The sequence below is a fragment of the Desmodus rotundus genome, chromosome 2 (genome assembly GCF_022682495.2).
Source record: "Desmodus rotundus isolate HL8 chromosome 2, HLdesRot8A.1, whole genome shotgun sequence".
In the NCBI taxonomy this organism is placed as follows: Eukaryota; Metazoa; Chordata; class Mammalia; order Chiroptera; family Phyllostomidae; genus Desmodus; species Desmodus rotundus.
The window spans coordinates 182,421,021-182,444,982 of record NC_071388.1 but is presented as its reverse complement, the minus strand read 5'-3'; the positions used below and the strand labels follow the sequence as shown (position 1 = coordinate 182,444,982).

Genomic DNA, 23,962 nt, shown 5'->3' with positions numbered 1-23,962 from the left:
TTCTGTCTACAGATGGCTACATGTACTTCATGCAGCATTTACTTCAATCAAAACATCTAAATTTGAAATGTACTTACATCTCTAAAATTTGTACCATCTTATTTTCTACAAACCAGTTATGAGAGGTAAAGTTGACCATTATTTCTGACTTACAAATAAGGAAGTGAAGAGGGGCTGTTCACTTGCCCAGAGTTACATTAAAAGCAGAGATGGAACTCAAAGTTATAATCATTCTAACTACCTCAAACCCCGAATGCTCTTACTGAATTGGGTGTCAGCATGACGCTCATGGCCCAAGTAGAAATGCAGCAGGCCTATGGAAGTTGTGACTGTCGTGACTATACAGTAGTCAATCAGGCTGCTGTTCACATATTAAACACTATCTTTTAGAAACAAAGATTTCTCTTTGGTGCTCTATGTGCTGGTTTATACCTCAAGTCTACTCACATTTTATTTTTACGCAATTTGTTTTCCCCTTTCTCCCCCATTCTTTATATAAAATGAGTTTGTATTAGATTACTTTAGAAACAAATCAGAGTCTAGACTAATAGTAATTATCTTGCTGTACCTTTTGAAACTGTAAAGCAAGTAAATAAAGCTAGGGACACAATTTTATTCTTTCTGAAGAGATGCCCCAAATTTTTGCTCACCTAATTTAAAAATTTTGAACAAAAAACACAGCTTTATTTAAATAAAGAGGGAGAAAGAGAGGAGAAAGGGAAAAAAAATGTCTAAGGGACAACAGAAACATATTAGAGTGAGATTCTTAAATTGCTCCGTCTAATCACTGTCTTACCAAAGGCTAAGTTTCAAATTAATTATTCACAACTCTCACTTTTCAGACACAATAATTGAAACAGTAATTACCAAATGCTATGGGCTAAAGATTCTCTAATTAAATAAAATAGAGATCACAGAACTGCCTTAAAATACAAAGAAAATATTTTTATTTATATAACAAAGACTAAGAAATGATGACATAATAAAGTTAACAGAGTTGATGTCAGGATTCAAATAGGTCTGAAAAGCTATAGATGAATAATCACTTTGTTTCATCCAACCTTTGTTCATCCTTGATGATTTTAGAGAGCATCTGTGGTATATTCCTGACTGAATCTTAAGCACAATGTATCCAGGTTATTCAATTATGATTACTTTCCATTAGTCCTCATTATCTTTCTTTTTTTTCTTTTTCTTCTTTTTCTCTGGACTCTGAAAATAACCAAGAATGCTTTTGAGAGAGTTGTTAATGTATGGGTAAGTAATAACTTTTCCTCAAAAAAGGAAGGTAGATCTATTTCTCTTAGATTTTATTCTCTCCCTTATTGATAGCAAACTCATTTTATAATAAGAAATAGCCTTTTATAATAAATACAATAATGTCATTTTATTTTTACCTCACCATGAAGAAAATTATTTTTTAATGGCTTGGTCATTTCTGATATACAGAGTAGAGTAAAATATGGAGACACTGCCCACGCCAATAAAGTAATGGAAATTAAAAACAAACATACAGGAATTGCTGTGCTGGTGCACGGTTCTTCCTCAGAAAGCGGTTCTTCCTTAATGCGTTTCTTCTTGTCCTTTTTCTTCTTCTTCTTCACAGGTATCTCCTGTTCTTCCACCCCTAGTACTGCTTCTTCTTGTTCTTCTTCTTCTTCTTCTACTACTACTTCTTCTTCAACTGAATAGGGTAAGTGTAAAGGTACAACAGTTAACATGGTGTCAGATCTCAGTCCCCCCAAATGATTTGAATCTTAGTTTTTTCCTGTCATTCTGGTCAATCATCCAGTGTTTTATATAATTTTTAACTGAAAAGGTCCTTTCAATACTTACTCAGACTCAGTGTAGTACCACTAACTTTACAAATGATAATAAAGCTCAGAGAGAAGTACACTTCTCATAATCATGTAGCTATGTATAGAAATTAGAATTAAAACAGATCATCTCACCCACACACCCACTGTTTTTTGGAAGATAGTCAATTATGTTAGAAATTTAAGAGATTGTGGCTATGGAGTTAAGACATGCATTAATTCAACCTAAGCATGGGCCCTGAGTAAGTCATTTAACCTTCATAAAGTCAATTTCCTCACCTATTAAATTTAGTAATGTGTATCTCATTGATCACTAGGATTTAGTGAGATAACACATACAAAATACTTTGCACAATGCTTGGCACATTAGAACGAAGAATTACCGTATTTTTGGACTATAAGACGTACCTCGGTTTTAGAGGAAAATGGGGGATGGGAAACTGAACCTCCACGGCCGCCCCCTCAGTGAGCCAGGTAAGTTACATCTGAATTATAAGACGTAGCCCCAATCCCCCCCAAACTTGGGGGGAAAGGTACGTCTTATAGTCCGAAAAATACGGTAATAATAGGTAGCTATCATTGGAAATTCATTCACCATAGCATCTACTATATACTAGGGTCTACTCTAATCACTCGAAGATATAGCAAGTCACAAAACAGACCAAAAGTCCCTGTCCTTATGAATCTTTTATTTTAGTAGAAGGGGATAGACATGACACACTCACCACACAGTCTTTTTACATAGAATCAGTGCCAGGGATAAAAATAAAGCAGGAAGAGGAACACTTCTGTATAAAATATCCACATTTTACACAGAAGTCAGGCAAACACCTGACTTCCAAGATGTGTAAGACATAAGTAAATGCATAATGCAAAAATCTTGAGGGAAACATTCCAGGCAGAGATAACAAATGCTAAGGACACTCTGGAAGAAAAGAGTGGATGGCAGGTTCAATGAATACTAAGAGCCAGTGTGGCTGTTACAGTAAGAAGTGGTAGGTATGATAGGTGGTTAGGTTCTGGATACTTTCAAAGTAGAATTAAAGAGGATCTGCTCCAAGAATAGATTTGGGTTCTAGGAGGAATGACCCAAGGTTAAGGGTCAAAGTAACCAGAACTGCTATTTGTAAGATGGAGAAAATTGTGGAGCAATAGACTGGGAGTGGCAAGGATCCATTAATGTTAAGTTTGAAAAGCTTACTGGATTTGTAAGTGGAGATATAAATCTGGAGTTCTGTGTTTTCAAATATTACCAATGGGTTTTTAGAGAGCTCCTTACTGTTCAATAAGAAAATAGAAGCACAGTAGTTAAATAAATGTTTTCTTCTTCTAGGGCAGGAGCCCACATTTGCTGATAGTAATACTTCTGACCACTGAGCTATTTAGAAACCAAAAATTAAATCAGTCATTGCTTTAATGCCTGTCTTGCAAGACTATCTGGTAGGCACTCAACATAGATCCAGCTAATAAATGGATGGGGTACGTGCTTGCCAATTTTGCAAGACAGCCTAGTTTACTGGAGAGCACCTTTTAAATATCATTACTATAATGGCAGGCTACCTAGTATGTTATCACTCTCTCTAGTCCATTCATTCCATGTAACTGATGAAAACCACTGATGCATCAATTCTATACTTAACTATGTAACAAAAATAGCTCAATAACTTATTTAGAAAACACATATTTTTTTCCTCCTAATTTAAGCTGATTCTGAAAATAGCTCATTGGTATACTTAGTGTAATATGCAATTCTAATATTCATAGAAATGCTTCTCACATTCCTCTATGATACCTGACAAATTTAACAATATCCTATCTATTCTCAGCGAACATGATGGCCTATCAAAATACTACTAGCTTTCAACATGAGTGATTTAACAATAAAGTTCAATGACATATACTTTCAGACGAGACTGGGAGTGTTCAGGGTGGTATGGCTGTAGACCAATGACATATACTTTCAGACTTATCAAGCCTGAACTTAAAGAATAAGAGTATAAATGACATTTAAAAATCCAAACTAACCTTTAACTTTAACCTTAGATTTTTTGGCCTTCTTTTCAATTATTTCATCCTCTTGATCTACCTGTTCTATTTTGCGTTTTTTAGAACAGGTTGCCAGTGTGGAGTCACCAGAAGGATCATAAGTCTTCACTTCACTGAAAGAGGAGAAGAGTTTTAGAAAATCTCTATAAGTGTCTACAACTGCAATAACCCTAAAGAGATTTAAACAAAATGCCATTAGATTAATACTTACATGAGCTTTATAAAATGCTGTTTCATTTTAGTGGCTTTGGGGCACTTTATAGAAACTAAGTTTCCAAAAGGAAAAGAGGTATTAATGTATTCCAGGTAGGTCAATTACACTTTGAGAGAAGTGGTGAGCTAAATGAATTGTGAGTAACCAATGTGACTATGGTATAGAAAAATATTCAATCACCATAGAGGGAAAATGGGAGAAAATCGCCTTACCCAAATGATTACATACCAGAAATGCAAAAATGGAACCAATTTAAGTTTTAGATTATAAGGTAAATTCAGTGAAAACCAAACCAAAGCAAAAGACCTCAATCAGGTTTTACTCTCATAACTGGTGCTTTAAATGCATGTGTTTGAAGTTATAAGCATAATGACAAGAAAGTATTAAAAAGTGTACAAAACAAGCTAAGGAGTGTTCTATTTCTTAAGCTGACTTATAGGCTCATGACTTTCACTTTTACAGGTTAAAATAATCTATAGTTTAAAAAACAAAGACCCACATTTGTCAGCTAAGGACAACAAATCAGACTTGGAAAATTCACGAACTATAAAAGAAAACTTTTTTTTCTGAATGTGTTTATTTAAACATATAAACATATTTTTAAGGCTTTTGATTCACAGTCTGTTCCCAGAAAAGCTGTCCTACCATTCCACCTTCATCACCACAACCTCATCAGTATCAAGCATCACCTCAAATAATAACCAAAACACCCCTCCCCGCAAGTATCTTTTTGTTACCTTTATGGTGAGGTCTAAAAACTTTATCATGCTTCTTAGCGATTTTTAGACTTTTACCTTTTGTCTCTTAAAAAATAGGTTTGTTAGATTAGTTCTGAATGAATATTCTTTTTGATACATGGTATACTATACAGGAACTACAAATGACAAATATTTTCTATCAAAACTTGGAAACGAGTAAGGTAAATATTAAGAAAAAAGCCAAAGTAAATATATGTGATTACAACAATGTAAATATGTGTTTTTGATTAAAAACCAGAACTAAATAGGAAAAACTGTAAATGGCAAAAAGGAGGGAGGAACAGAGGTGCTTCTGTTTACAATACAAATCTGCTGTCAACAATTAACATTTAAATAAGCAGGAACTGTCCATCCATCCTCCCCATGTACTCACCTTTTATGTTCATACTTTTCTGCTTTTGCTAATGCTTTTCCTGTTCCACTTATTTTCCTTATCTAAGAAAAGAAAAATCATTAATATTCTAAGGCATAATCTCTTCATAGTATATAATCATATCAATTATTGGTAAATATAAGGAAAACTGTTAACACTAGGCACAAAAATATATTAGACATATTAAAATGTATTATAAAACTGTTTAATAGGTAAAGTAAGTACATAAACTACTCATAGTTTATTAACTTTTAACAGGTAACACTTCAATAGGCATAGTGCGTTTCTTACCCCTCTATCTTCCAAGGCCCTCAACCTGGCCTCTAATTTGGCTCTGTTCTCAACTCCCATTGCAGAACTGGAATCTTCACCAAAAGCATCATACCGGATAGCCAAAACAGTTTTGGCTGCCAACATTCGAGAAATCTAATAGAGAATTTGAAGTCAGAAACATTCACACTAGGATTTTATTCAAACCAGGAATTATAGAAGTACTCTGAATCATACCACTCAAGCCATCTATATCTGAAATCTTTGCCACAATATAATGGCTAATGTGTTATATATAACCACCATCATTTTGGTAGACGAGAAGACCTTTTAGTGGATCTCGTCTCAAATGAGCACGAACTATTTTTCCAATGCCCCCTTTTAGTTTCTACTCAGGGACATTAGTTCTACACCATGAAGTCAACAAGAAAAAGTGTAGTCTCCTTTTCAAGCTAATTAACATTTTATTTTATTAAACCCTTTATTTCTCCTCTCTGCGCTTAATTTTATAGAGAAGGGAAGGGACAGATGAAGAAACAGCTATCAGTTGTTTCTTGCACACCCCCAATGCGGGACCCTACCCTTCAACCCAGGCCTGTGCTGTGACCAAGAATTGAACTAGTAGTGACCTTTCAGTTTCTTGGATGATGCCCAACCCACTGAGCCACACCAGTCAGGACCTTACAACATTTTTGATGCGCCACCCACTCCTCCCCTTATCAACAGGTGAACTCTAGGAAAACACTAACACAGTGAAAGAAAAAGGCTTTAACAGGACCAATATACTTTCTTTAAACTTTTTCTTTCAGTATACAAAGTGCTTTTTATTTAAAGAATTCACCATTCTCCATTCAATGAGAAAAAAAAGATTTATTGCATACTACAGAGTAAGAGGAAAATGGGTTATCTGGAGGGGAAAAAAGAGAAAAAGGCCTACCTCAGAACAACTAACTTACCTTTCCTTTGTGTTTGGGACTTGTCTGGCCTACAAGTGAAGCATGATAAATGAGACCATACTTAGGGGTATCTCGCCTAGACTTTAGAGCTCTGAAAAGTGCCTTTTCTGCTCCAAGAATCTGAACTGTAGAAGCTGCATGTTTGGCCAAATTCAAAAGAGAACCTTCAAAATAAAATAAGTAGTTACAAGAAATTAGTTTTTAATTATTTCAAAGTTCCAAGACCCACAGCCTAAATGATTCCATCCTTGCAGCTGAGGATATGTGAATGATGTATGTGATCAATGAAGGGTCTATTCTAATTAAATACTTTGCTACAGATGACACATTAAGATCTTCTGTGATGGCCAATAATATAAAATAATGAGCTAGTACCTCACTGTAATGCAAGTATTCAATTATACCATTTGTGTAGCATCCATCTTTGTAATATCACCATACACATGTATTTAGTTTTATTATATAACTCCCTTATTTAAAATATATTTTATGCCAAATACATTAAAATATAAAACAGCATATTCAATTGTGAAACATTCTCAATGACATTTCAGTCAATGATGGACTCCATATACGACAGTGGTATGCTATATCGCCTAGGTGTGTAGTAGGCTACCATCTAAATAGATTTCCGCATCTCATGATGACCACACGATGATGAAATAGCCTAACGATGATACATTTCTCAGAACGTATCCCCATCATCTAGCAGTGCATAGCTGTATCATCACCACCTGTTGTGAGTTCTTAAAACTATTCAAATTTTAATCTGATGAGTTTTTTAAATTTCATTTTTCAATTAAAGTTCACCTTCAATTATTACTTTGTATTAGTTTCAGGTGTACAGCATTATGGTTAGCTAGTCGTGCACTTGATCCCCCCGATATTTCAAGTATTCACCTGCCACCTTAGCACTTATTACAATATTATTGACTATATTTCCTGTGCTGTACTTTTACATCCTTGTGATTATTTTGTAACTACCAATTTGTACTTCTTAATCCCTTTAACTTTTTCGTCCAACCCCCTAAACCCCTGGCAAGCATCAGCTGATGACTTTGTAATATTATAAAATATTAACTGATTTCATCCTCTTGCATTCATCTGACTATTCTACTCAACCACAACAAACTTCTGACAATGGACAAGTGTCTCAGATGAGGCAGTGACTAAAGAAGCCTTCATTATCCAAAAGGAATTCAGGCATACAGATAAAAATCATCATTGAACACTGGTCCTTAGTCCTCACCCATATACTACCTACTATTCTATTATCTAAAATTTCTTTAACAACTGTAACTTAAGGATTAAAAGCAAATCCTTGGTAGAACACTCAATTCTAAATACCCATGTTTACAAAATTAATTAAAATCATCACCTGCATGAGCAATAAGCCGTGCTCCAACTAATTCCCCAACCATGACGGTAACATTGGGTGCAATGGCCATCATTCGGTTTTGTAGGTACTCATAGAGCTGGGTTCTGTATTCTGAGATTTCAATCACCTATTATAGTATAGGGAACAAAAATGAGTAATTCATAAACGATTAAGAGCAAAGACAGTGTAAAATCCACATGTCTAAAGCACTGGAGCGCTACATTTTATCATTAGGGCAGCCATGCCATCCTGGGAAAGCTAACCTTTCCTTACCTCAGTTTTCTTTAAAATGGCTGTGGTGAATATTTTTTATTAGATAATATATTTAAACAACTTAGTATATTGCTAAAAATGTTAGCCATATTACTGTTACTTAAAAACCTCCAAGGACTGGACATTTGTGTCACCCTTTGATTCTTGTACAGCTATCTCCAAAGGAGAAAGAAAAAGTCACTACAGGCTATGAACATAAAAGTTAGAATTAAATAACTCAAGTTATCCTCTGCGTTAATGAATTTATTCTGATAATGTAAAAATACAAATACATGAGTACTTTTAAACTTACTTTAGTATATATTTCTCTCTTCAAGTATATAAATCAAGATGGCATCAGATGAGGTAGTGACTGAACACCCTCATATTATTTATCAGGTGAACAATAAGTTTAAATATCATCATTGCCATCAGAAAATTGTTATTACAGTGCTGGTAGCACAACTAGTTTCTCTATGTGTATCGTTTACCTGAGTACAGAGATGCAGAATGTTGCAAATATCTTCTTCTGAAACCTCTGTTCCCATAGATATCTCTGCAGCTGCTTTCACTTCTGCTTCAACTTCCTCTGGCAGTAATTCAGAAAGTTGAGCCGAGGCATAATTCTTCCTATCGCCTATGGAATGTTTGCAGAGGATGAAGGAGAATCACTCTTCAATAAATTATACAAAATCCACCAAACAGTCAAAAGAAAAAGTAGAGATAAGCCAATGAAAAGGGTGCCTAAACAAAACAAAAAGCGAACAAGTTTGACCCAGTAATTTTCCTTGTGTGAAGGCTTGATTTTAGAGATTATAATCTCTCCCCACTGCCTCCCTCAAAAGAGAAATCAACTAACCACCACCATCAACCGCCCCCATTCAATAGGATTAATGACATTATGATAATTTGTTGTTAAGATTATACTGAAGCTAGGACCATGAATTCTTGGAAGTAATATTGTAAAATGTAACAGAACTCATTTATTAATACTCAGCATCCTCTACTAATATTACTGTTTTAGTAGTACAGAATATAACACTACATATAGCAATATTACCTTTAATGTTAATTATTAATATGCTTCAGGATAACCCCCATCTATAGTTGCCCCTATTAATGGCAAATTCATTATGAGACACATTCACCAGAAAAAGCCATTTTAAGAAAAACCAAATTAGAGATCAATGTTCTACAGAACATCGAGGCACAGGCCCTCAAAATCAAAGTTAAAGTTAATTTTGTTCTTGAAATCTAACAGATATTAATATGGCTACACTCCTCAAACATAAGTTATTAAAAACTCTGGGAAGTTTGTTAAGACAAAAAATTGTAACTCATGTTTTCGGATGCAAATAAATTATTTTCAATGCCTTAAAGCATAAAGTTAACTCACCAACTTTCTGCAAACACTTGCAGTATGTCAAGTTATCTGAAATAATTTTTCCTAATTCAGGAAAATGCCAACCATACCATTCTCTACACCGCATGATGTAGTTGTTTAGTTCTTTATCTAAGTCATCCAACAAGGCTGCAGCAGATTAAAATAAAAAAAAAAAAATGAAGTTAAATGGTTTAGTTGTGGTTAAAATATCCACAAAATCTACCACTTTAAGGATTTTCAAGTGTACATTTCAGTGGCATCGTTATACAACCATTACCACCACTATTCATTCATTGCCAGAACTCTGTGTCCATCCCAAACTGAAACTCTGTACCCATTAAGTAACTTCCCACCCACTTCCCCCTAGGCCCTAGTAATCTCTTCTACTGTCTCTATGGATTTCCTATTCTAGGTATCACACAGCACTTGCCTGTGTCACTTAGCATAATGTTCTCAAAATTCACCCATGTTGTATGTAGCATGTATTAGAATGTCATTCCTTGTTAAGAATATTTTATTATACGTATATACCACATTTTATTTATCCATTAATCTGTCAATGGGTTATTTCTACCTTTTGGCTATTATAAATAATGCTGTTATAAACAGCAGTGTATAGTCATTTGTTCGAGTACCTGCTTTCGATTCTTTTGGGTATATACCCAGAAATGCAATCACTGTTTGTTTGGGGTTTTTTTGCAATCATTGTTTAAAGGGATTTTTAAAATTGAGAATTAAGACCCTGACATTTTAAAAAATCATTTAATGATACGGGAGAATGACCATATAAAGCCAGGCCAAAAAAGCAAAACAACACAATACAGCTCCCACTATGGTTTTAAGATTTTTCATGGAAAAAGACAAATGAATTGGTTTACATTAAGTGTAATTCACAATATCTCCAAGTAGTCAAATTATAGGTAGTCCTTCCTTTTTCTAATATGGGTCCAATTTCCTATTAAGAATTCTGGTTATTCACCTTGACAGGTGTGGCTCTGTTGGTTGGGCATCATCCCACCAAGCTAGTGGTTTACATTCCCAGTCAGGGCACATGCCTGGGTTGCAGGTTTGGTCCACCTTTTCTCCTTCCCTCCCTCTTCCCTTCCCCTCTCTTTAAAAACAAACTTAAAAGATCTTGAAAAATTCTAGTTAACCTGGCTTTCTCTAGAATTATAAAAGATATAGTTGTAATAGTAGGAAAAAAACCATGAAGAACAGACAGAGAAGATCTCATGTGTACTATACTTACAAATTGCCTGGACAATCATTGTGTCCACTTTGTCAGCACTAAATTTCAATCTGTAACGGGACAAGCTGGGGAGAAGGAAGAAAACAACAAATCGCTAAGATAGTATTGATGAAAAGCATTTAACTAACATCTTAAAAGCTTTTAAAACCCATATACCTCCCTCAGAGCTACATCATTTTATTTTTATTTTTTCTACATGGGAAAATAAGTTGCAGGATCAGAAAATACACATTTAACAAGAAAATAATACATCTGTCCTGCTGTAACCTATAGTTCTGAAACATTAATTTATGAACAACTCAGATAATGCTGTGTAGTGCTGGTCATAGTGATTAATAGATTATTTTTGTAGCATATTAATGCTTTAATCAGCAGATAGGAAAAAAAATGCAGCACCGTAACACCCAAAAACAGAAAGCCATGGAGGAATAATACTGTACTAGGAGTTTCTTAATCTTGGCACTATTAACATCATAAGCCTGATAGTCTTTGTTGGGGGGCAGGGGCGGTATTCTGTGCATTGTAGGATGTTTAGTAATATACCTGGCCTCTACCCATTATGTTAATGACAAATCCCACTTGAAGTTCTAACAACCAAAAATGTCTCTATACATTGCCAAATGTCTTCTAAGGGACATGTTCATACTGCTGTAATCAATGCCAATTTAACCACAAGTTTGAACTGACCCAGTTTAGTTATTTGTGCTCTCTTAAAAATGCTTATTATAAAGTTCTTCCTGACTTTTGGTCATTTTGCTTATCTCTGTTAACTCAGCAGAGCTTTAACCCTCCATCAATCTGCTCAATATTTTCTGTTCAAAGGCACAGATCTTTGTTTACTATAGCATGTCTTTTTTTCCCTGTGTTAATGTTTTTCAGAGCTATTGCTTCTGATAGTGCTCTGCCCACAGAGCTGGTAAGTTTTGAGTAGTCTATCCACCTTTAATCTTACTATTTCTTCACAAACTCTGTCATTTCAATGCAACTTCACAGAATGCCAAGCTTTTCAGGGAGACATATATTAATTAAAGTACAGCACTAATGGACTTCTGGTTAAATATGATAGGTTAATGTCCTTTTCTTTGCCTTATTATAAAAACAATAAAACTCAGAGTAAAACAAGCAACACAGATGGACACATACACAAAAAGGAGATCATAGCAGATGAGAAAATTAAGTGGACAAGAGAGTAGCAAATGATTTAGCAGACATAAGGTGGAAAAAAAAAAAAAAAAAAAAAGAGAAAGCCAGCCCGAAAGTTGTGGGATCCAACACCAGAGGGGTAGAGAATGCCTACAGTGAGGTTTAGAGTCAAAGCAATGAAGCCAGAATGCCTGGGTTCAAATCCTGGCCTCCTCATAAACCAGCTGTATTCATCTTGGGCATCCATTTCCTCATCTGTTAAATGAGGGTACTAGTACTGATTGTTATGAGAATTAAATTAGTATGTTTAACATGCTTCTAACACTACTACACAACTGTTTATTAAATGAAAGCCAATTTTATTTTCCAGTAAATCTCACCTATGGGCCAATCCAAGACACATGGCTGTCATTTCACGTGGTTCTACCCCAGGGATTAAGCCATCCATCTGTGAACGAATTCCTCTCATAAGTTCATTAACAACAGGACTATGGATGCAACTGAGATTCAGCTTTTCCTAAGAAAACAAGAACATTTATATTAAATAATTACGAGCTGTAAAACGATAAATACAGTTTAACTTAGTTTTGTTCTTTTTGTTGGTTTGAGAAATCTTTTACATTATTTAGCTTCTTTTTAAAAAATTAAAGGTAAAACACACAGAAGAGTTTAATCAATAGTACTATAGAGAAGGGCACTGAATAGAAAGCAAAATCCTGACTCTTAGGCCCTACAGATAAATACCTGTTAGCATCCCTTAAGTACTTCCAAATATATACATGTTAACTGACACCAGCAGTTTAGGTCATACCACCCTGAACTTGCCTGACTTCCAAACATACATGTGTTAATATGCATGTGTACACACATATACAAATCTTCACAATGCAGTTTAAGGTTTTACACACCCCACACAAACAGGATAAATTTTTTTCTCCATACCTTCATTTTGTCACACTGTAGTGTATTTGCTTCTCTTTCATACAAATCTACAGTTCTAGCCCATCAAATACAAATATACAAAATTGTATATACTACATCATGTTTAAGAAACAAAATATTTAAAACGCATGAGTAATATTTAGTTTATATTTTTTAAATGGAGAAACTGAAAATATTAAAGATGCCCACAATCCCTTCATTCAACAATCTGTCATTTTGCATGCCTTTGTGGGTGTGTATTTATTATTCTAAAAGTTAATGTTTTTTAAACAGTAAATGTAAACTAAGACTTACGGGCTCTTCAAAGGATGAAGATGGAAATTAACACCATCACAGAAAATGTTATGACTTGACTATATTAGAAACAATCTGTTTACACAAACCTCTTAAAATCAGAATCCTAGCTTAAAAAACCCTCACATCTCTTTAGTGCTTTCCTACCTACAAGTCTTACAACATAAAGTAATCCCTACTTCAAATATCAAAGATCAAACTATCACAGTTCTCTAACTTTTCTCCTTTTCATGTTTGGGAGCCTATTTTCCCAGTCTTCCCTTCTACTCTCACTTTGTTTTATCTCTAGCAAATCTACCCCCCTACTACAGTTTTCTAACAAACACATATACTAAGAAAGAAATGTCATAACTCCATTAATGTTGGGGGGTGGGAAATAGCTAAATCAAAGTATGGCAGGATATACACAAAGTATTAACAGACTATATCTGGGTGGCAGGGTTAAAATTATTTTTTAGAATCAATTTTTGGTGTATTTGTATTTTCTTTTACTTTTTATTTTTTTAATTTATTAATTACAGAGAGAGAAGGGGAGGAAGGGAGAGAAACAAACACTGATTTGTTGTTACACTTATTCACACATTCATTGGTTGATTCTTGTATATGCCCTGACTGGGGCTAGAATCAACAACCTTGGAATATTGGGATGATGCTTGAACTACCCAGCTAGGGCAGCAAATTTGTATTTTCTACAATGAATGTATATTCTTAGACTTGATAATCATATTAGAAATAATTATTATGTAGCCTAGGGAAAAAAAGTAAAGTATGAGAACTCACGACAAACAACTCATTGTAAAGGCTGGGCTTTGTAGTTACTATGCTTATGGTGAGTTCTAATCAGCAAGCATGAAAGAAAATCATAACTTTACCTTTATGACCCCTCCTAGTTTAGCATCAGCTACAGCCAGGGGTTCATGGGCTTCTTTTACTATTTTCTTCAGAACTTTCTTCAGTTGCTTGTTGATTTTGCCCTCCATCAGGGCTGTGAATGCTTTTCAGGAAAAAGAAAAACAAAAGTTCTCTCTCAACTTTTTAATTGTAAGAGCTTAATATCTTATTTAAGTTAAAAAAATAAAGCAAAATAAACACTCCCTTTCAAAAGGGCTAAATTTAACATTACTTCTAAAATGAAATGATAAGACATAAAAATATTTACAAGTTACACATTTCACAATCTCATCTGATCTTGCCTCCCTCATTTCTACTCCAGAACCAGGAGTTACACCAGATCCAGCCTTTCCTTTGCCCATACCACATGAATCTTCTTTTGAACTCAGACCCAGAATCATGTCAGAAACACTCTACTTTGGAATGACAAATAGATTATCTCTCCTATATTATGACAGATTGGTCTGATGCTCTGGATGATTGTGAAATACCCTAAAATCCTGTCAAGACTCTGGTTAAAATAAAAAGGAGTGTATTCACTTTGAAGGTTCTGTTGCTATATAAGTGTATTTGAGTGGGATCTAACCTTTGTGAATACCCAATCCACAGGTGTCATCAGGCCAATGCTTATAAACCTTCAACGATGGAGAACTACTACGAAGGCAGCCTGTTCAATTTTAGGACAGCTTTTATTTTAGGTTAAGCTCTAAACCTGCTACTTTTAGAACTCTCACCCTTCCTTAGACCTATGCTTACATATTCTGGACCCACATGAACTAACACCTCTCCTAGTATGTCTGGATTGTAGTTGGATTTAAAGTAAGCCTGTCAGAAAGGAAGTGTGTCATAATGTCTAAGGGCCAAGCATTTAGTCAGCCAGATACTTGCTCCTCCCTCCCAACCACATCTCTGTCCATTTCAATTACAAGTCAATTTCATCTGTTATCTGGGAGAACGAAAGATGAAGATAACATTTGGCTACCATACAGCTCTTTCAGAGTTCTCTACATTCTAAGAAAATAAGTTCAATTTATTTTTTTGAGGTCTAGCCTTTTATATTTTGTACAACATTGACTCCTTAATTATCTACCTTTCTAATAAGAGTTGTATTCTTTCCTTAAAAGTTTATCTTTCATAATTAAGAACTTTTATTCAAATTCCTACTCCTAGTTCTCAATTTTCCGTATCTACTTTAAAATTTCTTAAAAGTGAAACTTCCGCCATGACCAGTGTGGGTAAGTTGGCTGAGCGTCATCTGTTGACCCATTCCATCCCCAGTCAGGGCTCATGCCTGGGTGGCAGTTTGGTCCCTGACTGGGGTGTGAACAAGAAGCAACCGATCAGTTTCTCTCCCTCTCTTCCCCCTGTCTAAAATAAATTAATTTTTTTTTAAAAAGTACACTTTCTACTTTAGATCTATTATTATATTTACATTTATCTTCCCTTTATCAAAAAGTGTGTTTACTATTGTCCATAATATGTACTTTTAAAAGGTGATATACAGATGGTGACGGAGAGGGGAAGCCAAGTCTTTCCCCTACTTCTCTTTCCTACTGGCCATTGTTCCGCATCCAATAGCAGTTTTCTCACTTCATCCAAACGTGCGCTGGCCCAAAGTTTACTGTGACTATTCAGAAGACTTGCATCTTGCAAATCTGACCAAGAGTAAAAGTAAACTTCCTCATGCAAATGGTGTATCTGAATTTCTGGGACCAATATAAATCGACATCACACCCCATCAGGTTCTTTCTTAGGCTACGGGGTTTTTTAATGCACACTGACATCTACGACCACTGAATTTTGGTCTGTCACACAAAACTGCCTTGAAATAGGCAGTTGGAAGTTGAATTCTCAGGAAGGACTCTGTGCTCTTAGTAATAAGCCAGTGTTCAAATTTCTGCTAAAAATAGATTGGAAAAGGCATTCATTGACCCGATTCCTGACAGAGCTCTAGCCTCACTGATTCACCCCAAAATATTTGTGCCAGAATCTAGGGATTTGACAGTAAACAACATAGTCTATACTCATGGAACTTAGATTAGGGGGAGGGTTAGAGGTTCTCACCTAGTATGGCATTTTCCCTACCTATTTTATAACATACACTTGGTAGGGAAATGCGATACCTCTCACATCTCAGTTTTATATGTAAAATAGTGATATTATCTACCTCACAGGATTGCTTTAAGATTTTGGAACAATGAATACAAAATCTGACAATCGCTATATAATAAACGTGTTAGCTATAGTAAAAACTTGCTTCATGTTTGGGTAGAGGTTGGACTTCTCCACTTAATAGTTTAATAAGGACTGGTCAGAAATATCGTGAAAAGATTAATGAAGTTATATGCAAAAAGAAATGCTAAATAGGCTACTTGGGATCAGGGCTAGAATACTTTACAACTCCAGGAGGTGCTGTACAAATCAGTCAATGTGAATAATGCACTCACCTCAGCACTGGAGAATAGCTAACACAATCTTGCTTGGGATTTTACCAAAGTTCTACCCATATTTAATTTTAAAGCTGCGATGAACAAAGTATCTTTAAAGAAACTCTCTGGGCAAAAAAGTACCACAGGTGTGCTTTTCAGTGCTACGAGGCTTTTATTACCAAAACAGCAGCCCTAGAACTATTTTTAAAAATTAAAAAAAATGATTGCTGGGTAGGGGAGGGGGACGAGATGGATGAGGTTATAAGGGGACTAAATGGTAATGGGAAAATAAACAATAAAATTGGCCCCATTGTTGGGTCTTCCTTTGGCATACCCCACCGCCAAGATTGGGATGGCCCATTAATATCCAGCATATTTAGTTGGATTCCTAATTTTCACAAGAGAACTACCCCCTTCTCTTGTGGCTGATTAGCAAAATTATTTGGGTCTATCAAATTCTTGCCTAATTTTAAGCTATATTCTTCCTTATGGCCCTTCATTTTCAAATTATATCACCAAGTAGTTGGCTGACTTGAGAATTTAAACAACTGAAAAATTTATGACTAGGGTTTTATATCTAGTCTTGTTTTTCTAACATTAAAAAATCTTTAAAAAAGCCCTGACTGGTGTGGCTCAGTGGACTGAGTACCTGCTTGTGAACCAAAGGGTCGTCAGTTCAATTCCCAGTCAGGGCACATGCCTGGGTTGTGGACCAGTTCCCCAGTTGGGAGCGTGCGGGAGGCGACCACACACTGATGTTTCTCTTCCTCTCTTAAGTACATTAAACACATGCACACACCAAAATCCCTCAAATGCTCTGGCCAGGTGTTCAGTTAGTTGGAGCAGTGTCCCGTGTGCCAAAAAGGTTGTGGGTTTGGGCACGTATGGAAGGGCACGTATGGAAGGCAACCAATTGATGTTTCTCTCTCACATCTCTCTCTTCCCCTTCCTCCCTCCCCCCTCTCTAAAAATCAATGAACATATCCTTCACTAAAGATTAAAACAAGAAACAACCGCCTACTGAAGCCAAGCCAAATTAATAAACCCTATTACTGTATGTCTGCTGTCCTATCATGAGGACTAACTGAAGGATTAGTCATCCACTCTTCTAGATCATGTAAAATCACACCCCCTTTAGGTAACTCTTATGTCTTAGTTTTCATATTAAAATGCACACAGACCTAGAAGTACTAGTTTTCCTAAAACTTTCACTTTTTAAAGTTTATTTATTTATTCTAGAGACAAGGAGGGAGGGAGGAAGACGGGGAGAGAAATATTGATGGGTTGCCGGCCACACACTTGTACCCAGGGATCTGGCCCACAGTGGGGACATTTCTGTTTGTAGGATGATGCCTAACCCACTAAGCCACACCAGTCATGGTCCTAAAACTTTTAATAATGTGCTTTTTTTCAAACTAAAAATGTATATCCCTGGACAACTGTTTTATTATTTCTTCAGCAATGATTCCTGGCTATTCTCAACTTTTCCCTTGTATTAAAATGATCAGAGCTCTACGCTTGACCACATTACCTGGGTCCCTTGTAGAACAGCTTTTACTGACTTGTGCTTTAGCATTATGCTGTTGGTTTCCATGGGGAGATCAATTTAACCACTTCTCAGCTCTCATCACATGGGGGGAAAACCAGCCCTATGGTGAAAAAAGCTAACTCAATGCTGTCTCAGTGGTAGTGATGAATTTGTTAGATCACTTAAATTCATTTCCAAAAACAATGCATCATTGACAACATTGAGTAAGGTTAACTCAGGTAACTGAAGCAAACAATTTTTTAAATAAGGACAACAAATTGCCAAGATTAAAAACAAAAAAGCTACTCTTTGACTTTACCTGCCAATGCTTCTGCTGTATCCTGAAACTTCTCAAAATGTTTCAGCTTAACTCTAAAATTAAGAGAGGAAAAAAAATGTTATGGGGGCACACTGATTTCTACAAAAGCCACATATTTAGGAAAAGAGTGTCAAACTGTTTCCAAAGCATACACTGATAGAAGAAATTTTCCTGTCAATGGATATCAGGGTACAAAGTTAGATATTCTTCACAAAATGACCGGTTCTCTCAATGTACACTAGCAATGTTTGGACTATTACAGAGAAGGTTGTAGGCTTTGGAGGGAACATAGAACAGCCAAAAGGTTTGTTCTATGAATCTAAACCACAGGAAGTATGCAGAAGCTTCAACATGATCTCTGCTACTTACAGCTAGACACAGATGCCTTTTACTATAAATATAAAGCACACAAGTGGCCTAAGAAAAGGTGTAAGTCAGCAATCTCACCGCACTGATTTGTCCATCCAGTAAAAATGCCATTAAACAACAGTTTATCATCAGACCAGATTCCTATTACTCTTTATTTTATTTCTTCTTCCCCATGCACGTACGTGCAGAGTAACATAATTTTATATGGAAACAAATACATACATTTAATTCATTGTTGTCTCAGTGGTAGTGACGAATACTTGAGTAAGATCACTTAGATTCAGCCCCAACAAGAATACATCATTGACAACAATGAATCAAGTTAACCCAGTCTATTAAATATTAAAGCATATAGCCCTTAAAAAAGAGAAAACTAGCCTGCCACTGTTGTCTAAAACAGTAAGATCTTAATTGGGGTTTTCTTACCTGGTCAGAGAACATACACACTCAACAACACAAATAATAACAATAATTTTTATTATTTAAGGAAAAAATAATAATTTCATCTATTCTGCCTCACCACACACTTGTACCCTTCTGAAGTGGCATTTGTTCACATCTCTTTGTAAGTGTGTAACTGCAGGATGCACAAGAACATGGCAAAAATGGGAACACATTATACAAAATCTGAAGCATGATTTTCTCAGTATATCACGAACCTCTTTCCAGATCTGTAAGAGATCTACAGATATACTAAAATTTGTTTAACAATTACTCACTGATGGACATTTACTTCAAATTTTGGGTTTTTACCACAAATGCTCAAACTACATATTTTGTTTCTCTAACTATTTAGTATGATTATTTCTTTGGGTTCAATACTCTTTAGCAAGCTTAGACAGTTTCCTTCTGTTCTTGAAAGTTTTTCTTAGCACTAGCAGAAGAATTGTGAAATGCCCCTTAGCACCCAAGGATATAATCCAAATCCACATGTGTCAAGAGATCAGTTAGGTCCTTGGTAGGATCACATTCACCATATGGGCTATTTCAGAAGATGATCCACAGCTGGTGAAATAGCTGCCTTGACTACTTTGAAAAGCCAGTTCACTCTCCTACCACTCATTTCTTAAGCTGGCCATCAACATTACACTCTAATTTCTACTCCAGAGACCTTAGGGAACTCATTATACCTTTTCCCAGGATTTACTAGCTACTTATTATTCTAGAGGGAGCTAGGAAGAAGTAGTCATAAAGAATTAATAAAACTGTAAATTACATTAAAAAACATTTGAATACCAGTAACTTAAGAGAAACTAAAAGTTAAGTCAATCAACAGTCTACGCTTTTGTCAAGTATTACTTTTAATAGAAATTTATACCTACAATTTGTTTTCTTTACGTTTTTGTAAGTTCATTTTTTAAATTATGTTTTATTGATCATGCTATTACAGCTGTCCCAATTTTTCCCCCTTTGCCCCCCTCCACCCAGTAATCCCCACATCATTGTTCATGTCCATGGGTCATGCACGTAAGTTTTTTTGGCTACTCCATCTCCTATACTGTACTTTACATCTCCATAGCTATTCTGTAAATACCTATTTGAATTTCTAAATCCCCTTACCTCTTCACCCATTCCAGCCTCCCCCCCAATCTGGCAACCATCAAACATTCTCCATATCCACAATTCTATCTCTTCTTGTTTGCTTAGTTTGTTTTTTAGAGTCGTTTGTTTATAGATATGTACTTATTGTCATTTTATTGTTCATAGTTTTGATCTTTTTCTTTTAAATAAGCCCCTTTAACATTTCATAGAATAACAGTTCGTTATTTGTTATCCTTTAGTTTTTTTGTCTGGGAAGCTCTTTATCTGCCTATGTTTTCAAATTATCTTACAAAACAGTTATTTTGTGTTGCTGCTCAATCTAATCTGCAACTAATATGACCTATGCTCCGAATAAGAAATATAATGATTACTCATACCAACATTATTACTGAAATACATTTCAAAACAAAAGTTATAAACATAGCCCTGGCCGGGTGGCTCAGTTACTTGCAGCATCATCCTGTACGCCAAAAGGTTGCAGGTTTGATTCCCAATCAGGGCACATACCTAGGTTGTGGATTCAATCCCTTAGTGAGGGCACAACAGGAGGCAACAAATTGATGTTTCTCTCCCTCTAAAATCAATAAACATTTCCTTGGATGAGGATTAAAAAAATGTTATGAATATAACACATATGAAGGGGGGTGGGACGAAATGTAAAAAGAACTCCTAAATGTGAACTGCTAAATTCTTAGTTTTAAGATGACTTACATTTTATTTGCTTTTTCTGGAGTTTCAAATTCTTTCCACAAACTATCAACCTCTTGAAGTTTCTTCTCATTCAAAACCTGTAATAAATAGTTGAGTAATTTTCTTTAAACAGCACAGCCTAGGCAAGCATATATGGTTTATACTCTTCAAATACAACTGCACATGTAAAATGAGGGTGGTGGAAGCTATCTTTCTCTCTGAAATAATGAACCAGTTGTTTCACCAGCATAAATTTTGGGTCAAATTAATAGCTCAAGTAGCACATTTAATAACTAGATGGCATTCAGACCTTGTGTGTGTATGTGTGTGTGGGGGGGTGTCTTTGCTGAAAACTTTCTATTTGAAGGACCCCTTAACCCCTCCAAAAGGCATTATCATAGTCATTGCCTTTCTTTAGAATACTTTAAATATGCCATTATTTTATACTGCCAATTAAAGCAATCTACCATCAATTTATAAGACACCCCAATTTCAAGGATGTTAAACATGGAGAAAAATGCATATTAGGATTGATCCTTTCCTATTTTGTACTTGAGCAGTTAAATTATCACATAGAATATTGGTGAGGGTGTAGAGAAATAACTTTTATTCACTCTTGATTTAACTAGGAGACTCTCTTGAAGACAATTTGGTAGCCTCTGTCAACATGAAGTATGCATATCCTATATGATCAATTAACTACTTTCTATAGAGTAAATTTTGTTATTTACTGCTATAATCAACCTAACATGAAAGTACTGATTTCTCTAAAACTAAGACATCATCAATTCCAAGACACATCCTGACGTAAGAAAATTTAAAATGCAAAGGAAAAAAGGGGCACTTTAAATCTACAAAACAGTCATTAACATTTAGCAATATATTCTTCAAGACTTTTTGATTGCAACGTTTTATTTATGTATACTTTTACTAACCCTACTGTATACTTAGCATATCATGGCTGTACCATAATTCTAGATTTTAACAGCCTAGAATTGTGGTGTATCAATACACCACCATATGTGTTTTTCTTGATAAATATTAGATTATTTCCAAATTTTCCTTACCCTTCAGAAAACACTTTTTTTGTATGCACACATGTTGCACTTCTATAGAACAAACTACTGGAAGTGGACTTAATTGATCACATAGGGCATGCGTATTTTATGTTGACAGATATTACCAACTTGCCTTCAAGACATTGTTAGTTTCACTTAAATCAAGAGTAAGTAATGCTGCAATTACAGACAACTCCAAAGAGGAAAACTAAGCAGAGCCAGCTTTTGGTTTTTAATTGTTATTTTATTGGTTTCCTTAACAGCAAGTACTTAATGTAGTATGTGCAAACAGAAGTATGCTTTCAAATATCAGAACAGAAATTTGAGGCCTGGCTGGTGTAGCTCAGTGGATTGAGCAAGCGCCCAGACTGCAAACCAAAGGGTCGCAGGTTCAATTCTCAGTCAGGGCACAGGCCTGGGTTTCCAGCCAGGTCCCCAGTTGAGGGTGTGTGAGAGGCAACCACACACTGATGTTTCTCTGCCTCTCTTTCCCTCTAAAAATAAATAAATAAAACCTTAAAAAAATGAAAAGCATTAAAAAAAAAGAGAGAAAACTTGGAGAGTGAAGATCTCTCCCAAATCAATACTTTGGTACGTGTCCTTTCAGACTTTCTACACCCATATCACGTAGTTTTTTGATTGACAACCAGAATCATACTGTACGTCTTACCTAACTTTTGGGGGACCTTATATCAGCATATATGAAAATTTATTTTTTTTGCTGCATTCCTAGAACTCAGAAGAGTGCCTGGCATGCAGGCTGCACTCAACTTACCTCATTCTTCCTAACATCTCAGTAGCATCCCACTATATGAATGTCACACTGTTCAATCATTTCTGTGCTGAAGTCTTAACTTCAAACTTTCCCAATTAAAACAACCTGATCTCAACTCGATTACCACCAGCCCAGATTTCTTCAAATTTGAAGTAACTACTGCACTTCCACGTGTGATACTGCAAGCGTCAAAGGGCCAACCTGTTAATTCTTTAGTTTCCCCCGTTCAAAAACCCAATAACCTGTTTCGTCTCTTACTTATCATCACACACCCACTTATTAAACCAAAACCCCACATTCAACCAATCAGCCAATCCTGTCAGTTCTACCTTTAAAACTCTACCGATGTTTTACCTTCACATCAACCTTAAAGCATATTTATTTTGCCTAGATTAATGCAAAAAAAAAAATCCTTGCTTCTTTTCCTGCCCCCCTGTAATCTATACACACTTTACAGCAAGTACGTTAAAAGACAAAGTACACCATTCCTCTCCTTAAAGCCTTGAAGTCATTCTTCAAAACACTCAGAATAAAATCCCTTCATAACTTGTAAAATCCCAATACGGCTTCCGTCCACTTCTAATCGCACCAAATCCTCCAACCCAGAACCCAGCACCCCAAAAGGCCAGGGCCACGTGCTCACCGACACGTGCGCCTCCGAGGCCCAAAGCCTTCCCCTTCCTTTCAGAACCAGGGTACATAAAAGGTACCCGTGCTGCTGCGAGCAGCGCCATCCTCTCTTCAAGTCTCTCCATTTCTTTGCCTGCCCAACACCCGCCTTCCCTGTCCAACGGCGCAATCTTCCATCTACCTTAAAGATGGCGTAGCCCACGGACGTTTCAAACAGCACCAACATGGCTTGGCAGGGTCGGGACGCTGCGCAGCCCGCCTTGAACTCTTTTCCCAATAGAAAAAGACCAGATTTGCGGCGCAAGGCCGCGGCTGTCCAAGGACAAACACGCACTCTTCCCTGCAAATTACAAGACCATGTTGCCTAAAGCCTCCACACTGAAATACGTGCACACCGCGTGAACGCGCTGCTCCTTCTCCAAGGATTCTGGGATGCGACACACTTCCGGCGAATGACGTGACGCATAGGGGGCCGTCACTTCCGCAATATTCCCGCCACGGAGGGCGACGAAAAATATCGCGAGATTTTTTAAAGCAACGAGTCTTCGTCGTCTTGACTGCACAGAAATCTAAAGAAAACTTTGCTTGTTATTATTCCTAACTCCCTTTTATTGTATATTTTCCTTTGCGACACATACAGAGTTATCTCGGTGGC

General features: G+C 36.0%; 1 protein-coding gene and 4 non-coding genes across 8 annotated transcripts; all 5 read right to left on the bottom strand.

Moving 5' to 3' along the window:
* On the bottom strand, positions 1-23,747 carry NOP58 (NOP58 ribonucleoprotein). 4 transcript variants are annotated; one of them, XM_053918948.1, is made up of 16 exons: positions 20,866-20,942; positions 20,662-20,728; positions 18,244-18,296; positions 17,928-18,045; positions 13,949-14,070; positions 12,221-12,357; positions 10,698-10,762; positions 9,461-9,595; positions 8,556-8,701; positions 7,813-7,939; positions 6,435-6,598; positions 5,500-5,634; positions 5,209-5,270; positions 3,843-3,976; positions 1,515-1,684; positions 1-1,212 (listed from the first exon to the last, which is right to left on the bottom strand). In XM_053918948.1, exons 5-16 carry the CDS (start codon positions 14,054-14,056, stop codon positions 1,162-1,164), a joined length of 1,434 nt encoding a protein of 477 aa, XP_053774923.1. In that variant the 5' UTR covers positions 14,057-14,070; positions 17,928-18,045; positions 18,244-18,296; positions 20,662-20,728; positions 20,866-20,942; the 3' UTR covers positions 1-1,161. The 4 variants fall into 4 exon arrangements, with proteins under 4 accessions (XP_053774923.1, XP_024419746.2, XP_024419747.2 ...); XM_024563978.3 differs by lacking the exons at positions 17,928-18,045; positions 20,662-20,728 and adding an exon at positions 23,489-23,747; XM_024563979.3 differs by lacking the exon at positions 20,662-20,728 and having other exon boundaries at positions 20,866-20,944.
* LOC112308093 (small nucleolar RNA SNORD11) lies at positions 7,583-7,666 on the bottom strand. Its single transcript, XR_002975104.1, has one exon. It is a non-coding gene; the product is annotated as a small nucleolar RNA SNORD11 (small nucleolar RNA).
* Positions 8,414-8,498, bottom strand: LOC112308094 (small nucleolar RNA SNORD11B). The gene has a single exon (XR_002975105.1). It is a non-coding gene; the product is annotated as a small nucleolar RNA SNORD11B (small nucleolar RNA).
* LOC112308089 (small nucleolar RNA SNORD70) lies at positions 18,065-18,149 on the bottom strand. The gene has a single exon (XR_002975100.2). It is a non-coding gene; the product is annotated as a small nucleolar RNA SNORD70 (small nucleolar RNA).
* On the bottom strand, positions 18,841-18,929 carry LOC112308088 (small nucleolar RNA SNORD70). The gene has a single exon (XR_002975099.1). It is a non-coding gene; the product is annotated as a small nucleolar RNA SNORD70 (small nucleolar RNA).
* Positions 23,748-23,962: the final 215 nt, after the last annotated feature.